At 40.8% G+C, this 25,291-nt stretch overlaps 1 protein-coding gene across 1 annotated transcript; it reads right to left on the bottom strand.

Moving 5' to 3' along the window:
- Window positions 1-22,058: 22,058 nt before the first annotated feature.
- Window positions 22,059-22,953, bottom strand: LOC128737456 (trypsin-1-like). The gene is made up of 2 exons (XM_053832093.1): window positions 22,899-22,953; window positions 22,059-22,825 (listed from the first exon to the last, which is right to left on the bottom strand). Exons 1-2 carry the CDS (start codon window positions 22,951-22,953, stop codon window positions 22,059-22,061), a joined length of 822 nt encoding a protein of 273 aa, XP_053688068.1.
- Window positions 22,954-25,291: the final 2,338 nt, after the last annotated feature.

The raw sequence follows: 25,291 nt of genomic DNA, 5'->3' as shown, positions 1-25,291 counted from the left end.
TTCTTCATGATGTAATCCAGAGGATGTCCAGACTTTTTAACCTTTCAAGTTTAATCCAACTTAATCTTCAGTTTAAAGTCCATCTTCCACTTCAATTTGAAGTATAGTTTCAAATTTGCCTAATTCGTACAAGCTTTCATTCCAATCTAAGGTCGAATCCTGCTTTACGTCGAATTTCGGTATCCATTTTTAGTCCAATTTACAGTGCAATTTCATTCCAAGTTTAAGCATTATTTCCGGTCCTAAATAGTGTTCCACATCAAATTGCATCACGGAAAAAACGGGTTTTTTCTACTGAACATTTTGGATAGAAGTAGTTTAGAGTGCATTGTTTACACTGTATTTTTATCGCTGTCAGTTTTTCGAAAATTGGAAAAAATGGTGTCACCCGAATAGCAACGTCGCAAATTTATTTTGCGCAAGCATCTGGAAAATTCTCAACTCTGTTATCGGGACATCGGAAAAAAACTCGGAATCGTGCAGTCAACGGTGAGTCGTGTAATCAAGCGTTACTACAAAACTCTGAGCATCGAACGGAACAAGAAATGCGGTCCGAATGAATGTCCTATTAGTGATCAGGATCACAAGCGTGTCGTGAATGCGTTTAATCGGAATCCCAATGCTTCGTTTAGGGATGTGGCCATAATCTGAAGCTGAATCTGAAGTCTTGTGTTCAGAAAGCCAAGTGCAAAGGATCCAAATCGTGACTAACGGCGAAATACAGTGGGAAAGTCACGGGCCCGGAAACTGTACACTCAGATACTGACGAAGCCTCATTATCTCATGATTTGATGTTCCAGAAAATGTAAGAAACCAGAAACTTTTAAAGTTTGCCAAAAAATACATGATTTTCCAAGCAGCCATTTAAGTTTTGTTACGTTCCTCTATCGGTTTTCATGACCAATTTTATAAGACTGCTAACAAAACTATGATCTCCACTAGACACTTGTGATGTGCGCTATAAAACTTCCTTCTGACTAAGGGACCCACTCTTCAGAAGGTTTCCGTAACCTCTTTAAGAATCAGATTAGAAGCTTAACTAGTCTTACCACACTCTGCAGAACGCAGCAATAAAACCAATTATGCTTTTCGGTGCTTGACAGCTGTCACAATAATTAAATAAAGTTCATCCTGATCGATTTAGTTTATAGTGACCACAAATCAAATCCCATACTATAATTAATAAATTTTCAGCAGTTTCCATTGGTTTGCAGCATGTGCCCCCCGAGGGGGTGCCAAGCGCCACAGGATGATCGGCATGACTGCTGCAACTATCGCAGCATAACGCTGGTAAACGCCGCCTGCAAGGTACTTTCTCCGATGCTGTTACGTCAGTTGTCACCGATAGCACAAGGTTTTGTCGGGAATCATCAGGCCGGTTTCGCAGAGGCTCGCGCCGCTACCAACTTCTTATCATTCGGTAGGTCAAGAACCAGAACTTTCAAATTGGCTGTAACTGTGATAAGCCAGAGCTGCCGAAAAGAGACTCCACCGTTGCAAGAAACCCCAGCACTGGGATCGCGTTCTTGTGGCAAGCGGAGAATTGTTTCGTGAGGCACAATACGAGAAGCTTCTTTAAAACGATTAACGGAATCAGGAATCGCGCCGTACCAACGCCTGTTATGTGCAACGACGAGGAGGGGAACCTACCTAGCTACCTACCGAGATCGGTGGTGGCCAGAGCTAGGAAACAGCATTTCGATGTACTGAATGGTGAACAAGATGGAGCTGTCAACAGGAACAGGATACCGATCGAAGATGATGGACAAACTGCAGATTCACCAACTTTGAACAAGGTTAAAAAAGCAGCGCAAGAGCTGAAAAACAACAAAGTGCGATCCATCTGGTTATACTGAAGGTATGGATTGGGAAAGAACTACCTACGAACTGGTTAGAAAGTCTCAAAATTCTCTGGCTGTTGCAGGAAACCTTCGATGACGAATACCGGTGCGGTTTTCGAGAGGGACGCTCTACGGCGGGCCAGACGTTCACCTTGCGATAAATCCTTAATAAATTCCGAGAATTCGACTAGCAGACTCACCATTTGTTTATAGACTTCAAGGTGGCGTACGATTCAGTTAAACAAAATGAGCTGAGGCGGATTATGCATGAACCTGGTTTCCTAACAAAACTGATTAGGATGATGCGTGCTACCGTAAATGGGTCAAAATCAAGCGTCAGAACAGCGGGTGAGACATTGTACTCTTTTGCGTACACGCATCTTATGGAGGGAGCTGCGAGGATAGGGCTTATCATAAACTCTACCAAAATAAAGAATGTGGTTGAGAGCGTGGTAGCCATTCGGGTGTTGGAACTGCGGTGGTGATAGATGGAGATACTTTTGAAGTAGTCGACGAATTTGTTAGCCGTGAAGTAAAAAGGCGGATAGCGGCTGCCAACAGAGTTTCCTACGGATTACGTAGCCAGTTGAGGTCCCGTAGCCTACAACCCCGTACAAAACTCGTGCTCTATAAAACGCTAATTTTCCCGGTGGTACTCTACGGCCACGAAGCGTGGACGTTGAAAGAGAGCAACCGACGAGCTCTTGGCGTTTTGAGCGTAAAATCCTGCGATCAATTCTTGGCGACATATTAAATGAACCATGAAATATATCCAGTATACAAAGATGCGGATATTGTGAGGCCACGTAGCGAAAAAAATATTTAGCGGAGAACCCGACAGAGGCCGACGACTTCGAGGCAGACCCCGTACCCGTTGGATGAGCGCTGTTGACGCGAATGCTACCGAAACGTTTTTGTTGTATAGTATGAATTCTGGTTGATCCTACCAGTAATATACGCTTGTCTTAACGGTTAAGCCTTGCATGTCTAAGTACAAACAGATTTAATGTGAAACCGCATAAGGTTCAGTATAATAGCTATAATTTACAAGATCATTTAACTAGTTACTTGTTGTAGCATCAAGCATGTTTGATTGGTTTTAGCTATACAATAGTTGAATAAGTTACTCTCAAGCAAAAATGTTTGTCGGTCGGCTCTTATCGGTTTATACTATCACATGCGGCTTCGAAATCGATGAACAGGTGATGCGTGAGAACTCGGAATTCGTTGCGCTTCTGGAGGATCTGCTGCAGGGCGAAGATTTGGTTCGTTGTAGACCGACCCTCCATGAAGCCGCCCTGATAACTTTCCAAAAACCTATTGGCTATTTGCGACAGTCGCTGAAAGACGACAAAGTCACCGGAATAAGTTTTAGAATAGATCCTGCGCGGACGCAATAAACATTTCGAAATATACGCTTGTAAGCTACCTGAACTGTTGCAGTAGCGCAAGTCCATGCTGTGTGTTGTAGTGACCGTTTGATCATCGACAGGAAGCTCAGAAGTGACAAAAAAGCAAAAGCAAGCGATCCCAACACTCATCCAAAAGTGGAGACTCTTTTCAAACGGAAATCGAAGTGTCCTTCGAGAGATGGGGTGAAAATAGCAAAAGTTTAGCAAAAGTTTTCGTTCAGAAAGCAAAGACGAGGGTTGGTTTCAGAAGTTTTAAGGCACAAGAAACCGAGAGACTTTGGATAGCCATTTTATACCCCACAGTTTTTGCCTTTTTTCGAAGCACGATGATGTTAATGAGTGTGCCCGATTGGGAATACGGACGTTAGGCATAATGGACCATAGACATGATGGACGATAGGGACATAATGGACAATAGGCATAATGGACGTTGGGTAATCCATCGTTGGCATGCAAGGGGTCCAACCGACTCAGTTCAAAATAGCATAGCATATAGGGTGAGTCGGATTAACTGCGAACGGCCGAATCACAAATGACCGAAACTCAAATGGATAAAATAACAAATGGCATAGTAGATCTAATGGCTGAAACTCGAAAGGTTGAATCACAAATGGCCGAAACACTATGACCAAATGTCATAGAAAGTATTCGCGGCTTTCGACCCGCTCAAAGGCTGGATATGTACTGTCCTTACTCGCTGCCGCTCCTTCGGACTCTAGGAAAGCGAATAAACCTAGACAGTTCGGGTATCCCCCTGCAGTGGCCTGCATTTCTGACGATGAATCGCCGGTAAAATTAGCGAACTGCGGCCGTCTCGCCCTGAATCATCTATGAAAGGACACAAAATATATTTATGGCATTATGACGAAAGCTCGTTATGCCGAATGGTTGCTTATGTTTATGCTAATGTTTTTATGGAATGGCTCAAATGCGTATTCAAAGGAAAGTGAAGTTTTGTAAATTATGCCTAACGTACATTACGCCTACCGTCCATTATGCCTATCGTCCAATATGCCTACCGTCCATTATACCTATCATATATTATGCCTTATGTCTATTATACCTAAAGTCCGTATGCCTAAAGTCCGTATGCCTAACGTCGCGCACCCGAGGTTAATTACCTTTTCTGGTCTAGCTTAGCAAGCTGTCACTGTACAAATTCGGCCTAACAGTGCACAATGGGCAAAAACGAGCTCGTAATCCCAGGAATTAGAAGCCGCTGGTTTGGAATCTTACAAGATACCTATCCTTATGTAAAAAACTGCAGGAAATCGATTGGTGATGGTTTCATCATGCGCAGACTTCCACAAAGATGACAATTTTCCACAAAGATCGTGTTAAAAGCTAATTAAACAATATAAAAACTTATTTGCCGCCTGTGAAATGAACTCAAATAGCTTCCAAATTTTGTCAAAACATCAGAAGAATCAGATCCCATCCATTCCATACTGTGCGAAATGCAGGTATAGTCCATTTTGCCCATTTCACCCATAAATACATAGTAAAACCTAATTTGAGCGATTAAAACTAATTCAAAGACAGGGGAATATACTCGAATAGTACCAATTTACTCGAAAGACATCAGTAGAGTTGATTGTCATCGATTTAGTACCGTCGTGATAAATTCACAATCGGTTCGTTTTGCCTGATTCTCTCCTAGATCTACAAAAACACGTTTATTTGCTATTGCGTAAAAAAATTGTAACTTTTCGACGATGGTGTCTTTGGACAAGTTTATCAATAAAGTACAGCGCATCTTTTCAAACTATCAACGTGATCTTATATTCATCTATCAGGGTGACACAAATTTTTGTTTTTTTGAATACGTCCAAAAAATTTTATTCTTCAGAAAAATTATAGAACATACTAAAATAAGCAACTTTGGTGAACGTAGAAACTATCTATCTTTTGCTAGTTGCGAGATATAATGATTTATTTAAAAAGTACACTTAAAAATCAATTCTGCTCAATAATTCCTCATCCAATTAATTTATTGCTTTCAACTGTTCTCCAAAGTTATTCAGTATGATAACATACATATTTTTTTTTGAAGACTGTTTGTACCTTTGAGTTAGTTTTAATCGCTTTAATTAGGTGATCTAAGTATATGGGGGTGAATTGTGCAAAATGGACTATTCTTGGACACATTCTAATGGATACAGTATGGAATGGATGGAATTTGATTCTTTTGATGTTTTGACAAAATTTGGAAGCAATTTGAGTTCGTTTCACGGGCGGCAAATAAGTTTTTATCCTTTTTACTTAGCTTTTATCTTGATTTTTGGCGAAAATAGGACAAAATGGACCACTTCCCGAAGTCTGCGCAGAGATGAAACCACCACCAATCGATTTCCTGCATTTTTGACGTAGGACTACGTCTTACGGCAAGTTTTGAGATGTTTTACCAGAATTCTCGCTTCGTTATTGGTTGTTGGAAATGACGTCATCAAAGTAGAAACACGTTTTCACGCTTCGGCTTATAATTCAGTCAATTTTCAATAGATTTCCAAGATATTTACACCAATTGATCGGAAAATCGATTTGGAAAACATTGAAAATATAGAAAATTATTGATTTTCAATGCGCATCATTGAAAAATTGAAAATAACTCTAACTCGGTCGTACTAGAAATTGTCGCTTTGTGATTGGTTGGAATAATTTCCAATTATTATCGAACAAGTCTTGGTACAATTCAGGACGCACCGAGAAAGTTGATGGAAAGTACCATTTAATTCTACTATAACAAAGTTACAAGAGAATTAAATGGAATCCTACCCTTTCTCGTTGATTGCTAATTGGCTTGAAAATTCCTTATTGAGATGTACCACCAACGGCAATACGAGTGGTGACGCAGTCGTGCACGTCTGCAGTTTCCGGTCGGTCGTATTCATTAAGTTGGTTAAGTTGGTCGTCTCGGAAGGTACCAAAGCAGCCAACAAATATACCAGCTCCAAGTAAATGTATTCGGTCAAGCGTCAAAATTCATGAAACCATGGACTTGATAAAACGAAATAGTTTTGGTAACATCTTTTGCATCTTCATATAAGAATTTGTTCGTTCTTCAAAGAACGGTTTTCGGTAATTGATGAAACCTAGGAAACTTGGAACTTAGGGCTTTTCGCTCGGTTTTCTTAAGCAACACAAATTTATCCATCACCAATGCTACAGTAATAATACGTAACGCAATTTTGGTAACTGGTAACTTTGCTCTTTTGTTCAGACTGAAATTGAAATGCTCTGTTTTATTTAACGTACATAATGGAATGAAGGACCCTGAAAAATTGGCGGTACCGATTCTTGTCGCTTGCTCTGATAACTAATACGAGGTAAGCCGGCGAACAGCATTATTCAAACGATAGCTGAGCTACTGCCAACATCTTATTGGCATCTTATTATCTGGACGCGACAAAGGAAGAAGCACCAAGCAGTTCCCGGTCGGTCGTGTTCATCGGCTGCTGAGGAAAGGAAAGTATGCTGAGCTGGAGTACTCGTTTCGCTGCCATTATGAAATATCTGGCTGCTGAAGTTCTGGAATTAGCAGGAAATATGCTGCTCGCCAACAACAAAACAACCAGAATCATCCCACGTCACTTGCAGCTGGCCACTTGGAGTGGTATTTCATCGTGACTCAGGACCATACACGAACGGCTTCGTTGATTGCATAGCTGCTGAGGTTTTCCGGCTGGTACCGAACAGAGAATTACGTTACGAGAAGTGCGTTAGTGCAAGTTTATTGCAAGCTGGAGTTATGATAATCAAAAAATCGGTCCTTTTAAGGGCCACACAACGATTGAAGAGTTTACTATATTTTCTTGCCCAGTTTATACCATAATAACAGAGGCAACGAGGGGAAAGTTGAATTTTTCGCCATTTAGGACGGCCAACAAATGACGGAAATAAGTTTTCTGGTCATGGGCGACATTTTTTGCGACTTCCAAAACGTTTGCTGGTTGTAAATGCTTTATTATTAGTGTTCTTTTGTTAGCCGCCGAAAAGTTGCGCAAAATTTTCAACATTTTTGGAAAACTCGTGCGTAGAAACAGATCATACAAATTTATTTACTGTTTGTTTTATAGAGTGACTTCGTTTCGTTTTAATAAAATAGATTCAATCAATTCATGGATACACGGAGCGAAAAAGCTCCAGTTTGTTTCGAACAAAATGATTGTTGCTTTAAGCCTCAATAAAATATTTTTATAACAACCTGAAAATATTGTTGTTTTCAAACGAGATTCTGTTTGAATCAAGTAAATAACAGTTTTGAATTAAAAGTAAAATATTTTCAAATTTGAAGTTAACATTGATGTAACAATAAATATTTTCATTTCAATCATACATTTCAGTTTGAAACAAAACGAAATTTTTGTTTGTGCGTAAAACAACCATAAATATGGTTGAAACTACATTTTTATTCTCCGTGTATAACTTCAAAAGCCATAGCCAAAGACCTAGCGCTATATTCCGATGAAATTTGACCTTTTTTCTTTGACAAACTCACAGCCAACTGTTGCTAGCGTGCATTTCATGAGTAGGAATGGCGGTAGGTTTTGACATTTCATGCAGATCAAAATCGGCAGCCATTCCTGCTCATGGAAAACTGATTGCAGAACTTTACTCAAGTAAAATTTATGCGTGACAAATTTTTTCGTGTTCAACCTCTAGCAACGTGTGGACCGCGTGATGTGAGCAGTAGGCGATGGTCAGACAGAATGTGAAGTCGAAAATTTCCGCTAGCACAATGTTGAATGGAAACTTCGTTTCTCTTTTTTGTTCAACGATTTGAGTGAATATGAGTGCTTCCGAATCTGAAACGACTGCGGGAACGAGTGGAAAGTTTGAGTTTCATGAAGAAATAATTTTACTACAAGAAAAGCAGGATAAGAGAAAAGTTTACAATATTAAATTTGTTTTACGTAGTACCCAGTAGCAGGAAGTTTGACGCAAACGGAATTCATTGGCAGTGTGCGCACGTGACGTTTGTGTAGGAGAACATCCAAAGGAAAGTATATCATCACGATTAAACATATTTATCTCGATATCCTTAACCTTTCCTAGCAATTTTTGTAAATCGTTATCTACGAAAGGGTTACCGCATTTTGTTTTTCGAAATAAATTTTACCTTTAACTTTAACAATATTGTTCCTAAAACCATTGTCACTTTACCGCACAATGCCATAATTCCCATCTTCATCTACGCCACTGTATTTGCATGTTTCTAGCCGTGTTTTCCCAGTAATTGCAGCAACTGAGCCTATTAAAAGCGGCTTAACACACATCGAGTGGTACTCACAATGATCAACGGGAGCTAGTAAATTGACTTGCCTCAGTTTAGCCGTTGTTTCGCCATTTACCACCATAAACAGAAAGCCCACCCACCTAATTATCGGCCCAGCACGTCACATAAACGCACCGCATCGATAAACACTCGTCTCTCGGTCGGCGTTTAAACTCATTCAGCCCACAGCCTATAGGGTGTTATCTGCGATAATCATTTTATTGAAATAGTTTCGCAAATTACGTGTCAGATTAACCGGCCATCATTAGACGGATACGCTCTAGGAGAGTTCAAACTTGCTTTCCAGAATGCTTCCCCCCGTCCGGAACGAAGAACATAAGTTGTTTACGGTTCACCTATAATCCACTTGCCGAGGCACTTTCTTATCGCCAATCCGACAAAATTCACCCATCCCGCAGCTCAGTTCAAGTCGAGTCCGCAAGGAACTTCCCATCGAACCACCACCACAAACCATCAGCAAACAGTACGGCAGCACACGGTGGGAAAAAAATACTAAATTATTCATGACGCACGTATGCGGTTGGGTTGCTGCGATCGCCAACCAAAGTCGCCGAAGCGCACGGCTTGCCGCGTTCCGTTCTTCCGAATTTCCCACGACCTAACCTGCGCTGCGTTGCGCTTCGGCACCGACCTACCTACCTACCTGGTATCGACTGTTGCGGACGGAGGATTATATTGGTGCGCGCGTGAGATGAGATGTTCGGAAGGATTGCGCCCGAAGGGGCGAAACACACGGCTGTTGGCGCACCGCACACCAGAAATGGCAAAGAGAAGGACTAGTTTGCGACTCTCCAGAGATAAGTGTGTGTGCTCATCTCGGAACAAACTGCATTTCGCTATTTGCTGTCGGATCACCGTTTCGAAATGGAACAATGAACCGAAGGAAAATCGCTCCCCAACCGACGACCGTTTGATGCTATTGTGTTCTACAAGACAGCTGTACAAATACACCGACATACAAACCCATTGGGAAAACATATGAGATGAAAGACATTTGACACATTTTTGTGTGTTCTGCTGCTGCTACTTCTGTTTGTTCCGTCTATTCTTATGCTTCTGCACAGGAATGTTGCTGTTGCTACTAGCTGGTAGTGTACGCTGATGACGATGATGATGATGATGATGATATTGATGATAGTAGCACGAAATTCTAACTTGGTCAATTGCTCTGGCACTACGGCTGACGGTCCGACATCCGACAATTCGAGATGAAAATCAATTTTCACAACCGCTGGATCTCTCGCCTCTCACAATATTGATTTTATGAGCATCAAAAATTCATCACACACAGAGGCTGCTGCTTTTACCCGAACCAGTCAGCCAGCCAGCAGCAGCACACACGAGAAATTTTGCGCTTTTCGCACTCCCTTCGTCTGTGCGAATTTCTATTCTGCCGCCGCACATTCTATCATGGCCAACTCGGACGGTCGGGAAAATCTCGGTCAAATTCACACACTTTTCCACGGTTCACTTTGATGCGTCGGGCCAACCGAGGGGGGGGATATGAATCTTATTAATACGAAAAAAATAATACAAAAATTACATCAGCGCTCGATTTGCTCGATCCAGCCGTCGCTCCTCATCATCCAAGCAAGTGGAAAAATGCAAAAAGACCAATATCCTCACTCTCCGGGTGTTGGACAGGAAAAAAGCTAATTCTCACTTTCTTTCACGAATTTTCCGCTTATTCTTCCTGCTCTTCCTGTCGGTTTCGGTTGAATCGGTCTAAAGCATGCTCTAGAAACTCTTCCACTTATTCTTAACGGTGAAGCCACACAACACACACTCAGAACAGAACAGTAGGCTGGCACGGAAAACACTCACAATTCAGCAGCAGTTGCCGTTGAAACAAAACGGGAAACAACCTTTCAACTTTCGCCCGCACGTTCACCGCGAGACCAACACTGACACTGACTGACCGACCGAACGACGACTGGCTGATTTTCCACGGTCGTCGTCGTCGCCGTCGTATGCTGAGATCATCGGAAAAACGGTCCTCCCGGTTTTTCTTCACAGCTGAGAGTCGCACAGATTTTCCGCACTCACCGTCGTCGTCGTCGTCGCACCGTGGCAAGCACACGCACACGTTTCGCTCGTTCGCTCACTTTTCTCGCTCGGTGTTCGCTTTTCGATTCGAAAGGGTCGTTCGGCGGGATTGGCACACATACACTATCGCACACACGAACACCCACTGGTCGTGGAAAAAGTCACAGATGCTCCGGTATGCTGCTAGTGCATAGGTTAGGATCAGATTAGCACTCGACTGCAGGTAGCAAAACGGTTCGTTTCGGTAGCACAGGTTTTCGCCTTTCGCAAGATTCGACAGTTGAAATTAAACTGACTTGACCACGGGGACTGGGCAGAGCAGCAACTCATCGCAAAGAGTCCGAAGTTCGCTCACAACAGAACCGACGACGACGCATGCCATCAGGTGAGAGCAGGTTCAAGTCATGTCGAAAGGAAAACCCGACGGAAAACCGAAACATGTTCTGCCACAGACAACATGAATGGTGGGAACCGTTTTTTTTTCTTCTTTTGTTTCTGTTTCGTTAATTTTGTTGCGTTATGACCGGCTCTCGCAACGACCCCGCTCTCAAGCAATATCCATCACCTTTGTGTGGAGCACGGCTAAGGAAGTTTGAACATTTATTAAGGTAGGTGGTGGCGGACTCGGGGGTGACATGCACCGGCCTGCTGACTGCTGCTGATTAATAAATACATCGCAGCAACAGCAGCATTAGCAGCGAGGGGTGAGAATGAGAAGCAGGCGAGAGAACGACCCTTCGCCGTTTGTCCGTTCAGCTCGCTCGCAGGTTGCTTTGCCGCGCGTTACTGCTGCTGTGACGATGGGAGCTCCACGCTCAAGTGAACATCGTGCCGTGCGTCGTCATCGTCGGGAATATCCTCGCCTGCTGCTGCTGCTGTTGCTGTTGCTGCTATGCTGCTGCTGGGGTGGCACTGCAGCTAGAGCTGAATGGGTTTGTAGGGATGTCCAGTAAGGAATGTTTATCTAACGGAATGGATGAATAATTTTTGAAGTGCTACATTCTCTATGATGACCCAACCTACTAAATAGTATACTATTTAACAAAATAAAGCGACATCTGTTGAGTATGTCGTGCAAATTTGGACTAAAATCAAACCCTCCTGCCCTCCTTGTCACATTTTGTCGCACATTTATGACCCTCTGAAAAAGTACATCTCGTCATGGCAACCCCCTCCCCCTTCACAACAAAAAAATTAAATAAACATTCCAACCCTTTTATTTCAAGATATCAATATTCTTCACTACAATCAATTCATCAAATAACAACAATGAACTGCTGCTGCAAATGAAAAAAGCAAAATTTTCGAGGTTATAAGTTATCGATTCTCGGATTCTCTCCAACTGCTGCGATCGGATACGCTTCAGAAGCCCTGATGTGTCGTTGATTAATGTTTCGCGCATACCTACGTAGCCAAAAGTTCCGATAAAAGTGGATTTTTTGGCTTAATCAGCTACCCAAATAATCATGAATAGAATTCCATTCTGCCTAATTTTTAAGCAACTAACCGTACTTTCAAGTTTCAAGTACGAAAGCTAAGCAACTTCCAAAAAGAACTAGAAACTTCGCAAAATGTCAGCTTAGGTCGTTGTATAGAATGCTGTTCAGCTCGAAAAAAACTGCAATAATCTCAAAATTAAAGAGATTCAACAATTTTCCACTTTTATCTGTTTTTTCCTTAACTAAACCATTTGTTTTGTTTATTTATGATTGGTTTAGATTAACTTAGATCGAAAACCTAGATCAGAAAAATAATGATTGTTTATTTATATTAATTTATTTTTACAACTTACCTCGGGCTTCGAACTCGAGTACTCCTCTAGGTAACCTAGATACAAAGCACTGCCCAAATGCTGAAATATGAGATCTGTATAGATATATCTACGTCATTTACATCCATCCACTCAAACTCTATATCAAACTCTATCCTTCAGGGAGCTTTTAAGTAAGAGGCAGTATAGATTATACGGCAGAACCTTAAAACCTGCCGTGGACTTCGGTATGAGTTTATGTTCATCGATTGAGTTCAACACGAACATCAAGGGGAAACATTGCTATTGGTCTCTGGTAGCACCCCGTATCAGGTATCAGATATCAGCATCTTTGGCTCGAGCAGCACGTTCCTCACAATCATGTGGAAGATATGTGCCTTGACCATCTTGCCCGTGTCATCATTTACCTGATGAGAACGGGAAGGAAACAGGAGGAATAGGAAGGGGTGGATTAAGGATTTGGACAAATACAAAGAGATTTGGACATACATACCAAGAGATTTATGTACTGCAATACTTGGTAGTTAACTTATCAATAGTACACCCCCTGGGGGGTATACTTATTATAAATAAGAGCCTATATCTCAATATCGCAATACCGGTAAGAAACATCAAAATATCTCGTAATTTTAGTTTCCTAAAATCCTATTCATTTAAGACGTAGGATCCAAGATCCTATGACGCAATTGTGCTACTGCAGGACAGTTGCAAACTACGTGATATGGTGTACCGTAGTCGGATTCACATAAATTACAATGAAACGATTCAGCTCGCTTTTCACATGTCCTTGAGCAGCCTTTCAAATTCTTGACTCCAACCTTCAGTTTCAAATTATGCTGAACCCAGTTTGTTTTCCTGGGGTATCTTATAATTTCCTTAAGTTGCTGATTATCTTCGTAATCAACTATGATTTGTTTGTGATCGGACAAGGATTCATCATTCGATACGTGCCAATTTTATATATTATCAGTCATCGTTGGACTGCATAATGTTAAGTCAAGTACTTCTTGCCTTATTGCGTTTACAAAAGTTGGCTCTTCCCCTTTATTGCATATATCTACAGGGGTTAGATAAAATGATCGGGACAGGAGAAATTTTGACGAAATTCGAAATTGACGGCCATAACTTCTACAAAATAAAACATTTTTAGATAAAACCAATTGCATTTGACGGGAAAAGTATTTCTAAAATATTTCATGATTGGCAGTGTTATGTATGATTAATCAGGGGAATCTTCAACGTGAAGAGTAATATAAGAGATGCTGCAGTTACGGTAACACTAACTGGAATCAACTACCAGTTCTTTATTCGAACTCGTTTTATACAATAGAAACTCTCCAATGAGATCTAGCATAGATTGAGTACCGTCAAGCGGTGAGTTATACAATTTATATTAAAGGGTTTGGCTAACTGATCGAAAGAATATATAACAGCAGTAGCCAGAGGACACCGGAGATATTCCGGGTTGGGCGGGGGTGTGTGAAAAACTGATTTTTTCATCGCTTGTTTCTTCTTCTGTCGTTAAAATTTAACAGTATTCATATTTTATCCCAAAACTAGACTTCATTTCCAGTCCATTGGTGATAAAAAAACGGAGATCCGTCAAGAAACAACCGAACAGTGTTGCCACATATTCATCTGTACTGGAAGGTAAAAAAATCTTTTTCATCTGTACTTTTGCTTTCAAAAATTTGTACCAAAATCTGTACCACAAAGTTGGTTGGTACATAGGGAAACCTGGTTTGTTTGCTTTAAAAAATACAAAAATCGCAAATTACTGATTTCTTTGATGATATTGGTACATAACCTTAAAGACAGACACGTTTTGTTTTGTTTGCATTCATGTCAAGAGGTGCTCCTCTATTGATTTCAAGTAACAAAAATGAAAGAAAAAAAATATTTATATGGTTTGCGTCATGTCCTAAAATGGTTAGAGGAATAGATTTTACTAGTACTGATTTCTCGAAAATGGCTGTAACTTGGTCGTTTCTCGACGGATTTCCACTCTTTTTTCACTAATCGACTGGAAATGAAGTCTAGTTTTGGGATAAAATATGAATACTATTAAATTTTTATTACAGAAGAAGATAAAAGCGATGAAAAAAATCGGTTTTTGATATACCCTCGCCCGACCCGGAATATCTCCGGTGTCCACTGGCTACTGTCAATCATGAAATATTTTAGAAAAACTAAAAAAATACCCCGTCAAATGCAATTGGTTTTATGTAAAATGTCTTAGGCCATTGCAAATCATTTTGAAAGTTTTTGTCACCCCGCCCTTGGAAATTGGCTTGAAAAATCGGGGGGCAAAAAAATAATTGGTAGGATATGAGTCAAATTTTTTTTATAAAATCAATTGTTTGTGGGCTCTACAGTCTGAAAAACTCGAAAAATGAGTGTACAAGTTGAGTTAACGCTTCTAGCACGAAACAGAAATAGAAATTCGAACAATGGAATTTCCGAAAATCGTCCAAAATTTTTTTTTCTTAATTTTTGTCTTTTTTTCGTAGATTTTTGCATAGAAAACAAAAGCGTATGTATTATAAGCAAGAATAGACTCGGTTTACACGTTTAAACTTTAAATAAAAATGCTTAAAACCCATGTTTTTTTTGCTCGATTTAAAAATTCACTTTGTTTTTTTTTTGCCCCCCCCCCCTTCAGTGGCCGAATACCGGAAGGACAAAAACTTTATAAAATATTTGTAATGGCCTTACTTTGTAGAAGTTATAGCCGTTTGAATTTCGTCAAAATTTGGCCTGTCCCGATCATTTTGTCTAACCCCTGTATAGCATTTGATGATATAAAGTCTAAAAGGAGTTCCCCTCTGTTATTAATATCTATCCTAGCCCAAACAGTGTGGTGGGCGTTTGTATTACATCCAATTACAAATGCTTTGTTTTGTTTCTCGCAATAAGAAACTTGGGTCTTGGGTCTTATCGATGTCATGGTCACTCCTGAGCGCTGATCCCCCACTTGATTTGTTATTTATATTTAAATTAGAATTTTTATTAATTTTTTCCATCTCAATGATTTTAATTTGCTGGGTGATAGAATCAACTGTCCTTTATCAGCTTAGAACAGAGGGAGCAATTTACTGCACGAGGTGCCCTGGTACCATGCAGGCTCCGTTTGACCTTGGGAGACTTAATTAGACCCCCCCAAGCAATCATCCTTAGACATGGGTCACGTTACACCGAGGATTGGGGTCCTCTACTGCAATTTACTCAAAATGCAGCATGCTGCAATGTTGCTTGCTACATTGGGAGCAAAAACTTTTTATAAGATTTGCCACGGAAGAGACTCGGTGTGCAGATCTAGATGAATCCATCACATGTTTACCATGGAGCCATCCTGCGCTGCACACCGAAAGACCACACCGAAATCTCAACACTCCTCGTTTATCCTAACTTGTGACAGACAGTTCGGGTCCCGATCCAATTTCCCTATCACTTATTCACTCTTTTTGTGGAGCCACGCGTGTTAGTTCATCGGCAAAGGTCCCTCATTGGCGGAGTTATTTACGAAGATATATGGAAGATATACGTGCCCGAGCAGGAGCGAAGAGCAAAATAATATCAAAATGTGTTATTGGAAATCGAATAACTCATATCAAAATTTGGTCTTGTTTTGGCTGACATAGTTGGTAAAATACCAAAAAATAATATCAAAATTTTGCTCCTTTAAGGCCAAAAGAATAACTACTTGTGTGCAGAGATGCCAATGTTCCTGATTTTTCAGGATTATCCAGATTTTTTAGTGTATTTCCTGATATCCTGACAAGTCGCTCTTTTATCCTGATTTTGGGAAAAAATCCTGATTTTTCCTGATTTTTATACATTTGAACTAAAAACCTGTAGAAACTTAACCCACACTTCTCTACTGTCCAGTGTTCTGCACTAAAGGAGTTTATCTTTATTTTTCTATAACTCTTTACTTTGTAATCACTTTCCTTTAGTTGCCGAAATTGAACCCTGCGAAGATGAAACTAGAAACGTCAATGCCTTCCTAACCCACGATTACTCGGGATGTTGTATGTTGTACAACACCTGTGAAACGTTAACTTTAACTCAGTATAGGAATCTATCTGTATAGGTATCTCAGTATAGGAACTCTGGCAATAAACAAAATCACTGTTTTCAGTCAGGTTCATCTGCAGCCCAAGATCTTTCAAGCGATAGACAAGGTTTAATAAGTTTTTCGTCATGTGGCGTTAGTATTCGAGTGAATTTCGTTCTGTTTTACCTTGCCTATGAATCGATGTTGGCGCAAGTGACGAAAGGTTAAGGACGTCCATTTTCATTCCCAATTTCGTGTATTTGCGACTGTGGTAGATAGTCAATGCATAAGCAGCAATGTGAGAGAATTTTTAGTATGAAAATTTGTACATATTGCTTTCCTAAAAAAATTGAAACAAAAATCCTGAATTATCCTGATTTTTATTTCCTTTGCATCCTGAGTTCTGAGAAAAAATGTTGGCATCTCTGCTTGTGTGATTTGAATAACAAAGCAATAACATGACTGTATTCAGAGTTTAGAATAACATATTTTAGTACTATTAAGGTATTGAATAACAAATGTAGTAGCATATGACATATTAAAAAATTGTTTTATAAAATATTTATAATTTAAAATCCCTTTAATCAATAAAAAGTTTTTTATGAAATATATCGAATGTCATTTTAAGATCACAATAAGATATGATAACAAAATCAGTTATTAAACTCATCTTACGAACAATGTTTCAAATATCTACTCAATAACAAAATGTGTTATCAATGTATCTCAATATCTATTCAATAACAAAATATAGTATTATACCTTAGTTTGATATAGTTTTGATATTATTTTGCTCTTCGCTCCTGCTCGGGTGCACTTGCCATATTTAAACGAAAGATGTTGCAGACTATTTTTGACGAAGTACAAACAGAACGCAGAGAGTGGCGTAGGCGTATGAACCACGAGTTGTAGGCACTACTTGGAGAGATTCGTACACGAAAGTTGGGAGATTATTTCTTTATTTCTTTCTTAGACTTCATCTGACATTGCTGTCTTGATGAGAGAACGATGGGGAAAAGCCTTTGTATATGAACCTGGCAACAGGCTCACATACAACACGTAAAAACCCCATATCTTTTCACATAATACAAAAAAAATTTCGGAAGACATTAATGTAACAGATATAATATAATATAATTCCGACGTCCGTCCGTCCTTCTTGAGCTGCTATCCACTCCTAACTGAAGATTCCAAAGAGCGTCGTTTCAATCTGTTTTTGAAAGCCGATGCCGAGATAGTGTAGTCGAAAAGATCGTATGCTTCGTTGAACTGACGAGAGATCGAGATATTCGGTTCGTTGCGTCCGTAGTCTCCGGAACTTCAGTCTCAGCAGGTCTCTCCGGCGTAAAAATATGGATGACACGTTGATATTTAATTTGTTTAGAATGTTTAGAATGGTGCATCAATGGCGCCCAACAACAGGTTTCCGGCAAATATTGCTCTGATGGAGTCACGTCTGCTGGGTAGAGTAACTATTCCCAGCAATCTACACCGGACATCGTATGAAGGCATGTTGGCTACGTTATTCCACGGAAGCAGTCTGAGGGCAAATCTTGTGAACTTCTTCTTGACAGCTTCAATTCGGGCAATCCAAAGGTCCATATAGGGACTCTATATTAGACAACCAGTCTCGAGGGATGATCGCACAAGCAAGAAATATAATGATCGCAAGCTGTGTGAATCCGTGAAGTCTTTCGTTGTCCGCATGATGAATTCTAGATTGCGATTTGCTTTTGCAATCTTGCTAGAATAATGATCGCGAAAAGTGAGACTCGTATCCAAGATGACTCCCAGATCCTTCACTCTAGCTGAGTACCACAGATGTGGTAATTCCATGTGATCGGTGCGGTTTTACGGCTAAACAAAATTATAGAACATTTTTGAGCGCTAATCGTCATGCGATTTCTCAGGCACCAGTCTTGAAAATAATCGATCATCCGCTGAAGTTCCTTGCAGTCCTCAACGCTCCATACAGTGATGTATATCTTCATATCGACAGCATACACCACGCGTAGTCCAGATGGAAGCAAGTAGCATATGTCATTGAAGAATATCGAGAATAATAGTGGTCGTAGGGTACTCCCTTGAGGAACTCCAGAACTGTTTGTGAAATAATCAGATTGCACGGTAGCGAGCTTGACGCAATCAGGTATGATTCCAGCCAATGTGTAAGGAAAGGTGGAGCACCTAGTCGGTCCATTTTCGCAATCAGTATTCTAATGTCTACACGGTCGAACTGCCTTTAAATTAGTGTATACTGAGTCTATTTGATTGCCGTTTTCAATATTTGTTAGGCAATGCGACGTAAATTGAACAATATTTGTGTCAATAGATTGCCCAGGAAAAAATCCATGTTGATCCGTAGAAATATATGATTTGGAAGCACAAAACAGGACATCTCCAACGAGAATTTCGAGTAGTTTGGAACCTGCACAAAGCGATGTGATCCCGCGATAGTTGGCCACGTTACGTTTGTCTCCTTTTTTATGGACAGGGAACATGAACGATTCTTTCCATTGTGTGGGGAAACTCTTCTATAGGTAAACTCTTCTATAGAACGATTACAAATAACGGTGCCGGATGCCGGAGACGGAATACCATCAGGACCTACAGCAGTAGACGATTTCATTTTCTTGATTGCTGACAAGATGTCTTGTTGCGAGAATCTGAAGTTGCCAATGTCCAAGACATCACGAGGGACATTCATCAAAGCATTATCAATCAGGCGAGTGGGAATCGACTCCTGGAGAAAAACATCAGCAAAGTGTTTTGCAAATAAATTGTACATTTCTTCACGAGTATTGGCTTCTTCAGTGTTGAGGAAGACAATTGTTGGTAAACCATTATCCTTTCTTTTCTGATTCATGAATGACCAAACACCTTTTGGGTATCGCTTGAGATTTGATTCAATACGCTTTGTGTACCTTACATAGAGCAATTTGTTGTACGACCTGTATCTGCGGCTAGCGATGTTGAATGTTTGTTTTGAGATAGGAGTCCTCATGTTAGCGTAGTGTTTTAATGCCTTGGCTTTACGACGTTTCAGTGTCCGTAAAAAGAAATAAGACCATGGTGGTTTTCTTCGAGGAAGAGGAGCTGGGACGTAGTTGCAAAACATTTGGTTTAGAGTACTGACAAGCAGTTCAACAGCGCCGTCGACGTTTTGTACATTCGAGAGAGGGCTCCAATCAACATTGGCAAGAACAAAATTGAGAGCATCAAAGTCTGTCCTGTTGAAGTCAAATTCATTGATGCAGTCAACTTCTTCATACCGAAAAGGTTTATTACACGTCAATGAGACAGTGAGGGCTGGGTGTCTGGGATCCAGGCCTATTAGAGGATCGTCTACAGTAAGAAATGTGCACTTTTGGGTGGCATCGGTATTGATTAAGACAAGGTCCAAGATGCGATCACGAGAGTTTGTGATATCTAGCATGTCAAATTCATCAAGAAGGCAGCAATTTGCTTGAGAAAAACAAGAGCAATATGTATCTGCGTACAAATATCCTGAAGGTGCGGTTGACCATACAAGGCCAGGCTGGTTATAATCTCCCAAGAGAAGATGGTAATCGCAGGATTGCAGAGAATTGTTGATATCCTGAGCAGAACGCAGATGTTTCTCCAAGGTTCTGACATCACTGGAGATATCCGGAGACAGATAGGCAGCACCAATAGCAATCGCACAGACAGAGTATGGTGGGCTGACCACGTCGCAAGCATGTTGGACGACTGTGTGGTGAGATTCGTTCTCTTCAAGAACCTGACCGGCGCACATAAGAAGGGCTCCAGATTAAAGTAGCGGCCAAAATTGCCGAATGTAAAATTTCACATTTTGGCACACGCTTAAACGCGGTTTTGTAGTAAATTGTCTATATTTTTATGATTCGCGAATAAAATTTTGATAGAAAAAAAATATCATGTAGAAATAAGCCGTTAAAGTCGTCCATTTCAAAAGTTACATATTTTAAAAAAGTCAAAAAATTAAATAGTTATCGCGGATGTAAGTATTATTGCTATATATCATTTTAAAACTGATATCTTAGCCTATTAACAAATGAAATGAAAACAAATTTAAACTCAATGAGGTGCACCATAGGCTACTTATAATAAAAATGAAATTTTCATAAACTTTAATCAAAAAATCAACTCTTGTCGCCGCAGTTTCTTATGGTGCGTCTGAAAGCTTGAAATAAAAGTTTGCTATAATTTGTCGTTTTCCGAAAAAAAAATTATTTTAAAATTGTCATATTTTAGCAAGTCTTTAAAATTTTAAGTACTCTTGCAACAAATTTGATTATCTTTGTTACTAAATTTATTTAGTACCTGAAGAAAGTTTCAATGAGAAAATGGGAGAATCCCCGCGAGAAAGAAAAGTTTTTTTTTTGTCAAGCAAATATTTATATCGGAAACATTTGATCATTTTTCCCCAAATCACCCTGAATATGAGTTCTTATAAGTTTAAAAATAATTTTGGCCAAAGATCGCAATTTTCCGACTATTGTGCGGCGCTAGGAATAGAGGGGCCTAAGGTGCTAGACGTGGCTCGACTAGCTTAAAGCCGACTTGCGTGTACTGAGACGCTCAACGAATTGTAGCTTTTGCGCATGCTTACCGCTGGATGGACACGAAAGCGCCACGCGCCATATTTAGAGTAAACTTTAACGTAAACACGTAATAATTTCTTTCCGTTCCGTTGTTGTTGCCGGTTGCTGACGGTTCAATCAGATTGAAATGTAGTTTGACAATCGTTCACAGACGTTTGTCGAGTATGTTTGACAGAACTTGTCTATGCTGGAGGCATCTGTGAGATTTTTCAGCTTTTTTAATGATCCATTGGCAACGGGTGGCCAAGAACCGAATACAGTGGAGAGGAATTTTTGATTTTAGGGATTTGTCACCCTGTTACCTAGTAGTGAATCCACCTATGCATCGCTAATTGTAGCAACCCTATTGCGTACAGAAAGAAAATTGACAGCGTTATCAGTAGATTAGATTTGCAGCAGCAGTCATGGCGAAAGCAGTTCAGCGACAGTCGCTTGACTGCCCCGGAGCGAAAAAGTTTAACATCGTGAGGCACTTAGTGTCTGCTGGATATAGCCGATTCGGCATTTTCACTCTCGCTATAGTTTCGAACGGAAGCTTGCTTCCAGCTGCTCGACGATACCGCGCAACTGTAAAATGCAGTAGAAGCTGAACAGGAAGACTGAGAGCAAGGTGGCCACATAATTTCGCACCTTAAGCCGGGAGGTTGGTGTAACCGGCCAAAGGGTGAAGCAGTATCTGGTCAACAATAGCTTGTTTGTTGAAATTTGTGCAAAGTGCTGTCTCTCTCTCTCATTCTCTCTCTCATTCTCTTTCATAAATTTCTATTCTGCTTCACAATTCGAATACAACACAAACTTTTCCACGTGGCAGCACCGTTCCGCGCATATTGTGGATTAGAGCCTTTAAGAGAAGAAAACTTAAATTGTTTCTTTTAATGATGGCCCACCATAGGACAGAGAAGGTTAACTACGAATTTCCGAAGTGACAAAATATTGTCACGCATTTCACCGAACGGCATTTACCGACAAAAATTACACAAAATTAGAGAAGACGTATCCGTTTATTCTTCCAAGCAAAATACGGAAACTTTTCAGCTTATCTCCGCGTCTATCCACGAGCGATAGCTTGCAACACCAACATACACCGAGGGGCGACCGACGGAACCGCACGGGATCCATCCCCAGGAAACGATACCGACCTGGGTCTGGACACCGTTCGTCATGACATACAGTGGACCGCCCGAATCACCGGAACAAGCGCCAATTCCGCCGGTTAGCGGTCCCGTGCAGACGTTGGTTGGACCAAGTGGAGAATTTCCGGGTCCTCCGGCCGCTGTCTCACAGGTAGCGTAATCGATAATCGGTTTGTCGACTCTCTGCAGGATACTCGGCATACTGGGAATGATTCCCGTCGATGTGCTGCCCCATCCGGCAAGAGTTGCCGGTCCAGGAACGGCTACATTCCCCTGTGCGGGAAGCACAGCCGGTTGTACGAATTGGTTCATAATTAGAGCTTCCTCCAGAAACAGAACAGCAACATCCGACGGGTTAACTCCTCCGAGATACTCAGGATGTACAATAGAGTTTTCGACGTTCACCACCTGCCGGTTTGCTTCGGTTGCCCCAATGTTGTGCGCTCCGGCCCAGACGGCAAAGCGTGCTCCATCGGGTGACTCTGTAATACAGTGACCAGCAGTCAAGGCCCATCGGGCGTTAATGATGGAACCACCGCAGATGTGAGCCGACGTTGTCAGGATCAACCGCTGGAGGGATACGATGCTTGGGAACTCGCCGGGTTGGGCGTTCTCGCCGCCGACAACACGTCCACCAAGCGGGGCTAGTGCGATCTGATCGCGGCCTAGTTGAAGGGAAGAAAAACTTGTAGGTTGTAGCGTATTTCAGAGGATTTCAGGTTCAGTCGTTTTACATACCAGGAGCAGCAGCAGCGGCAGCTACTAAGCAAAGCACAAGTCCCACCAGTTTCATGATTGCAGAAAGACTAATCGATACTGTGTTGATGTTTGGACACTTTATATTTTATATTTAGCTGTGAATTTCGTATATCTGATTCAATTCCGATATTTTTTAGGGTCCCGGCTAATTACTTGATTGGGATTATTTCAATCGTCATAGCGAATTAGATTGTAGAGCTACTCCCTCAGCCACTACCAAGACAAAGAGATGTGTTGTAAATTTGATAACAGATATCATGGTCAGTTTTATTGATCGCGGTTTGCAATCTCTCTACGTTGATAAGTATGGGAATACTCCAAAAGATGTCTGGGAAAATCTCACTTATTAATAGAAAATATCAAATCAAGGAATATTACGGCACAAAAATTATGTTTTTAACAATTGACATTTAGAATTTGTACAAAAAATGGTTGAATATATTTACACGTGTACTCAATTCTTGCGGGCCGACAAGAATAGTTTTACAACGCCAACTTTGATTGATCTTGAACCTGTCAGATCCGAGTGGTGAAAATTTTCAGAATAAGTCAAAGTGATATCGTTTTTACTCGTTTAGTGTTTGTCGAAACTGATTTTTGGAGGCTTGCCCTACATAATCCAGGTGAGTGATTTCGATGAGAATTAAAAACATTATTTGTAGAACCAGAAATTGGATTCAATCAACGGATTCAATCGGAAGGTGTGCAATCAATTTTAAACCTAATGGCAATAAGTTTGCAGCAGTTTTGACCAGTGCGGAACTATTTTCAAAAATCTTTTTCCGCAAAGAATAAACAAACACGTGCAAGTAAATTGTCACCTCAAAATCCAAAATGATCACGCGATTTTCGACCTTGATTTGTTTGTCTAACGAACGACCTTAACAAACATCCCTAGAAGTCTTGATACTCAATGCCAAACAATGAATATTGAAACGATGAACGCGTTCTTCCAACGTACGGAGCAACGGTGAGCAACTCGCACGCCTACTTCGATAATTTCTTCTAACAACCGTCGTCGACTGCCCCCACGCCGGTGCACCAACACCAAACAGAAAATTCTCGCACGCAAAACATATGTTACAGGTGTCAGTCAGTCGGTTGCCCATTAAGACACCCATCGCAGACGGAAAACCGTTCCGGTCGTTATCGCGTCATCGTATATATTTTGCCTTCCACTCACGGTCTCCCCCTCCGGGAAAAAAAAACATAAAACATTAAACCATAACCATCGACAGTGCCGTTTCGGTTGAGTGCCGGCTTGTTCCCACCACACCGACCGACCGTACCGCTTGAGTACCGAAATAAAACCAACTGACACCGACCGAGCAGCTTCTAAGACGATTCAAAGAAAAAAAAAGAAAGAATAACATTATTCTAGATCCGTTTTTAATCAGCGAAAACAAAAAGAAATATATTCAGTCTCATAAAAAGAAAAACAAGAGAAAAAATAGCCATCATTACATTATCGTTTTGGCCCGCAGCGAAACCATCATCGCAGAAAACATCCGAACCGAGCCTACTTTGATTAAACACATTTGTCTACCCACCGTCCGCACCGTCGGTCCCCGTGTGTCGGGACAAGATCCTTGCTCACGCTTTTCTCAAGGAAAATCGCTGCAAAAAAATTGAGATTCACTCTTGCCTTCGCGCCGCTGCTGCCTTGATACATTTTTCGGTATACCTACATAGCTATCTACCTACTTGCATCACGAACGAACAGGCACACCACGGCCTGGTGGCGGCGTCTGTTTGTCAAATAATAATTGAGAAGATTAATATTTATATATAATAACAAGATAGGAAACATGCCGGGTCGCCGCGGTGGTTAGTTGCGGGCAAATGATTGTCATATGTCATCGCTATTTTAAACCCCACCGGCAAACGCATAAAACAGCGCGCGAACAGGACGGCGGTCCGAATTCGTTATGCTTTTCCGGTGAGCTTTCAGGTAAAGCTTTACCAAAGACGCAAACCCAAATGAAGTAGGGACAACCGAAGCAAGTTACTGCCCATCTAATGGGTGAAATACGTAACGCAAGAAAAACAAGCCATGAAAAGCTACCGTCAGTGCGACGAATTATGGAAACAATGAGGTCGAAGTTACAATTATTAGTTTGTGTATCAAACTGTGTATCAATTATTACTAAACAGATCAAACGTATATTATAAATTCAAATTTCAATAAAAAATGTGATTTTCTACAAAACATAGCTCCGAGATAAGCTGCACGGACGGTAGACGTTACGTATTATGGCTGATTTATGGAACAACAACCTCAAACAAATGTAGATGGCGCTGCAAGTACGATTGCGAGTACAAACTTCAATTTTCAATTTTCAATTTCCAATTTCCAATTTTCAACTTTCAAT

The sequence above is a fragment of the Sabethes cyaneus genome, chromosome 2 (assembly GCF_943734655.1).
Source record: "Sabethes cyaneus chromosome 2, idSabCyanKW18_F2, whole genome shotgun sequence".
NCBI lineage: Eukaryota > Metazoa > Arthropoda > Insecta > Diptera > Culicidae > Sabethes > Sabethes cyaneus.
This window is presented reverse-complemented; position numbering and strand designations above follow the sequence as displayed.

What these genes read in the sequence shown, in the direction of transcription:
- LOC128737456 (XM_053832093.1), bottom strand. Translation starts at nt 22,953, where the DNA reads ATGAAACTGGTGGGACTTGTGCTTTGCTTAGTAGCTGCCGCTGCTGCT. An exon ending in TGCCGCTGCTGCTGCTCCTG is followed by an intron (nt 22,826 to 22,898) that starts GTATGTAAAACG and finishes CCCTTCAACTAG; the next exon opens with GCCGCGATCAGATCGCACTA.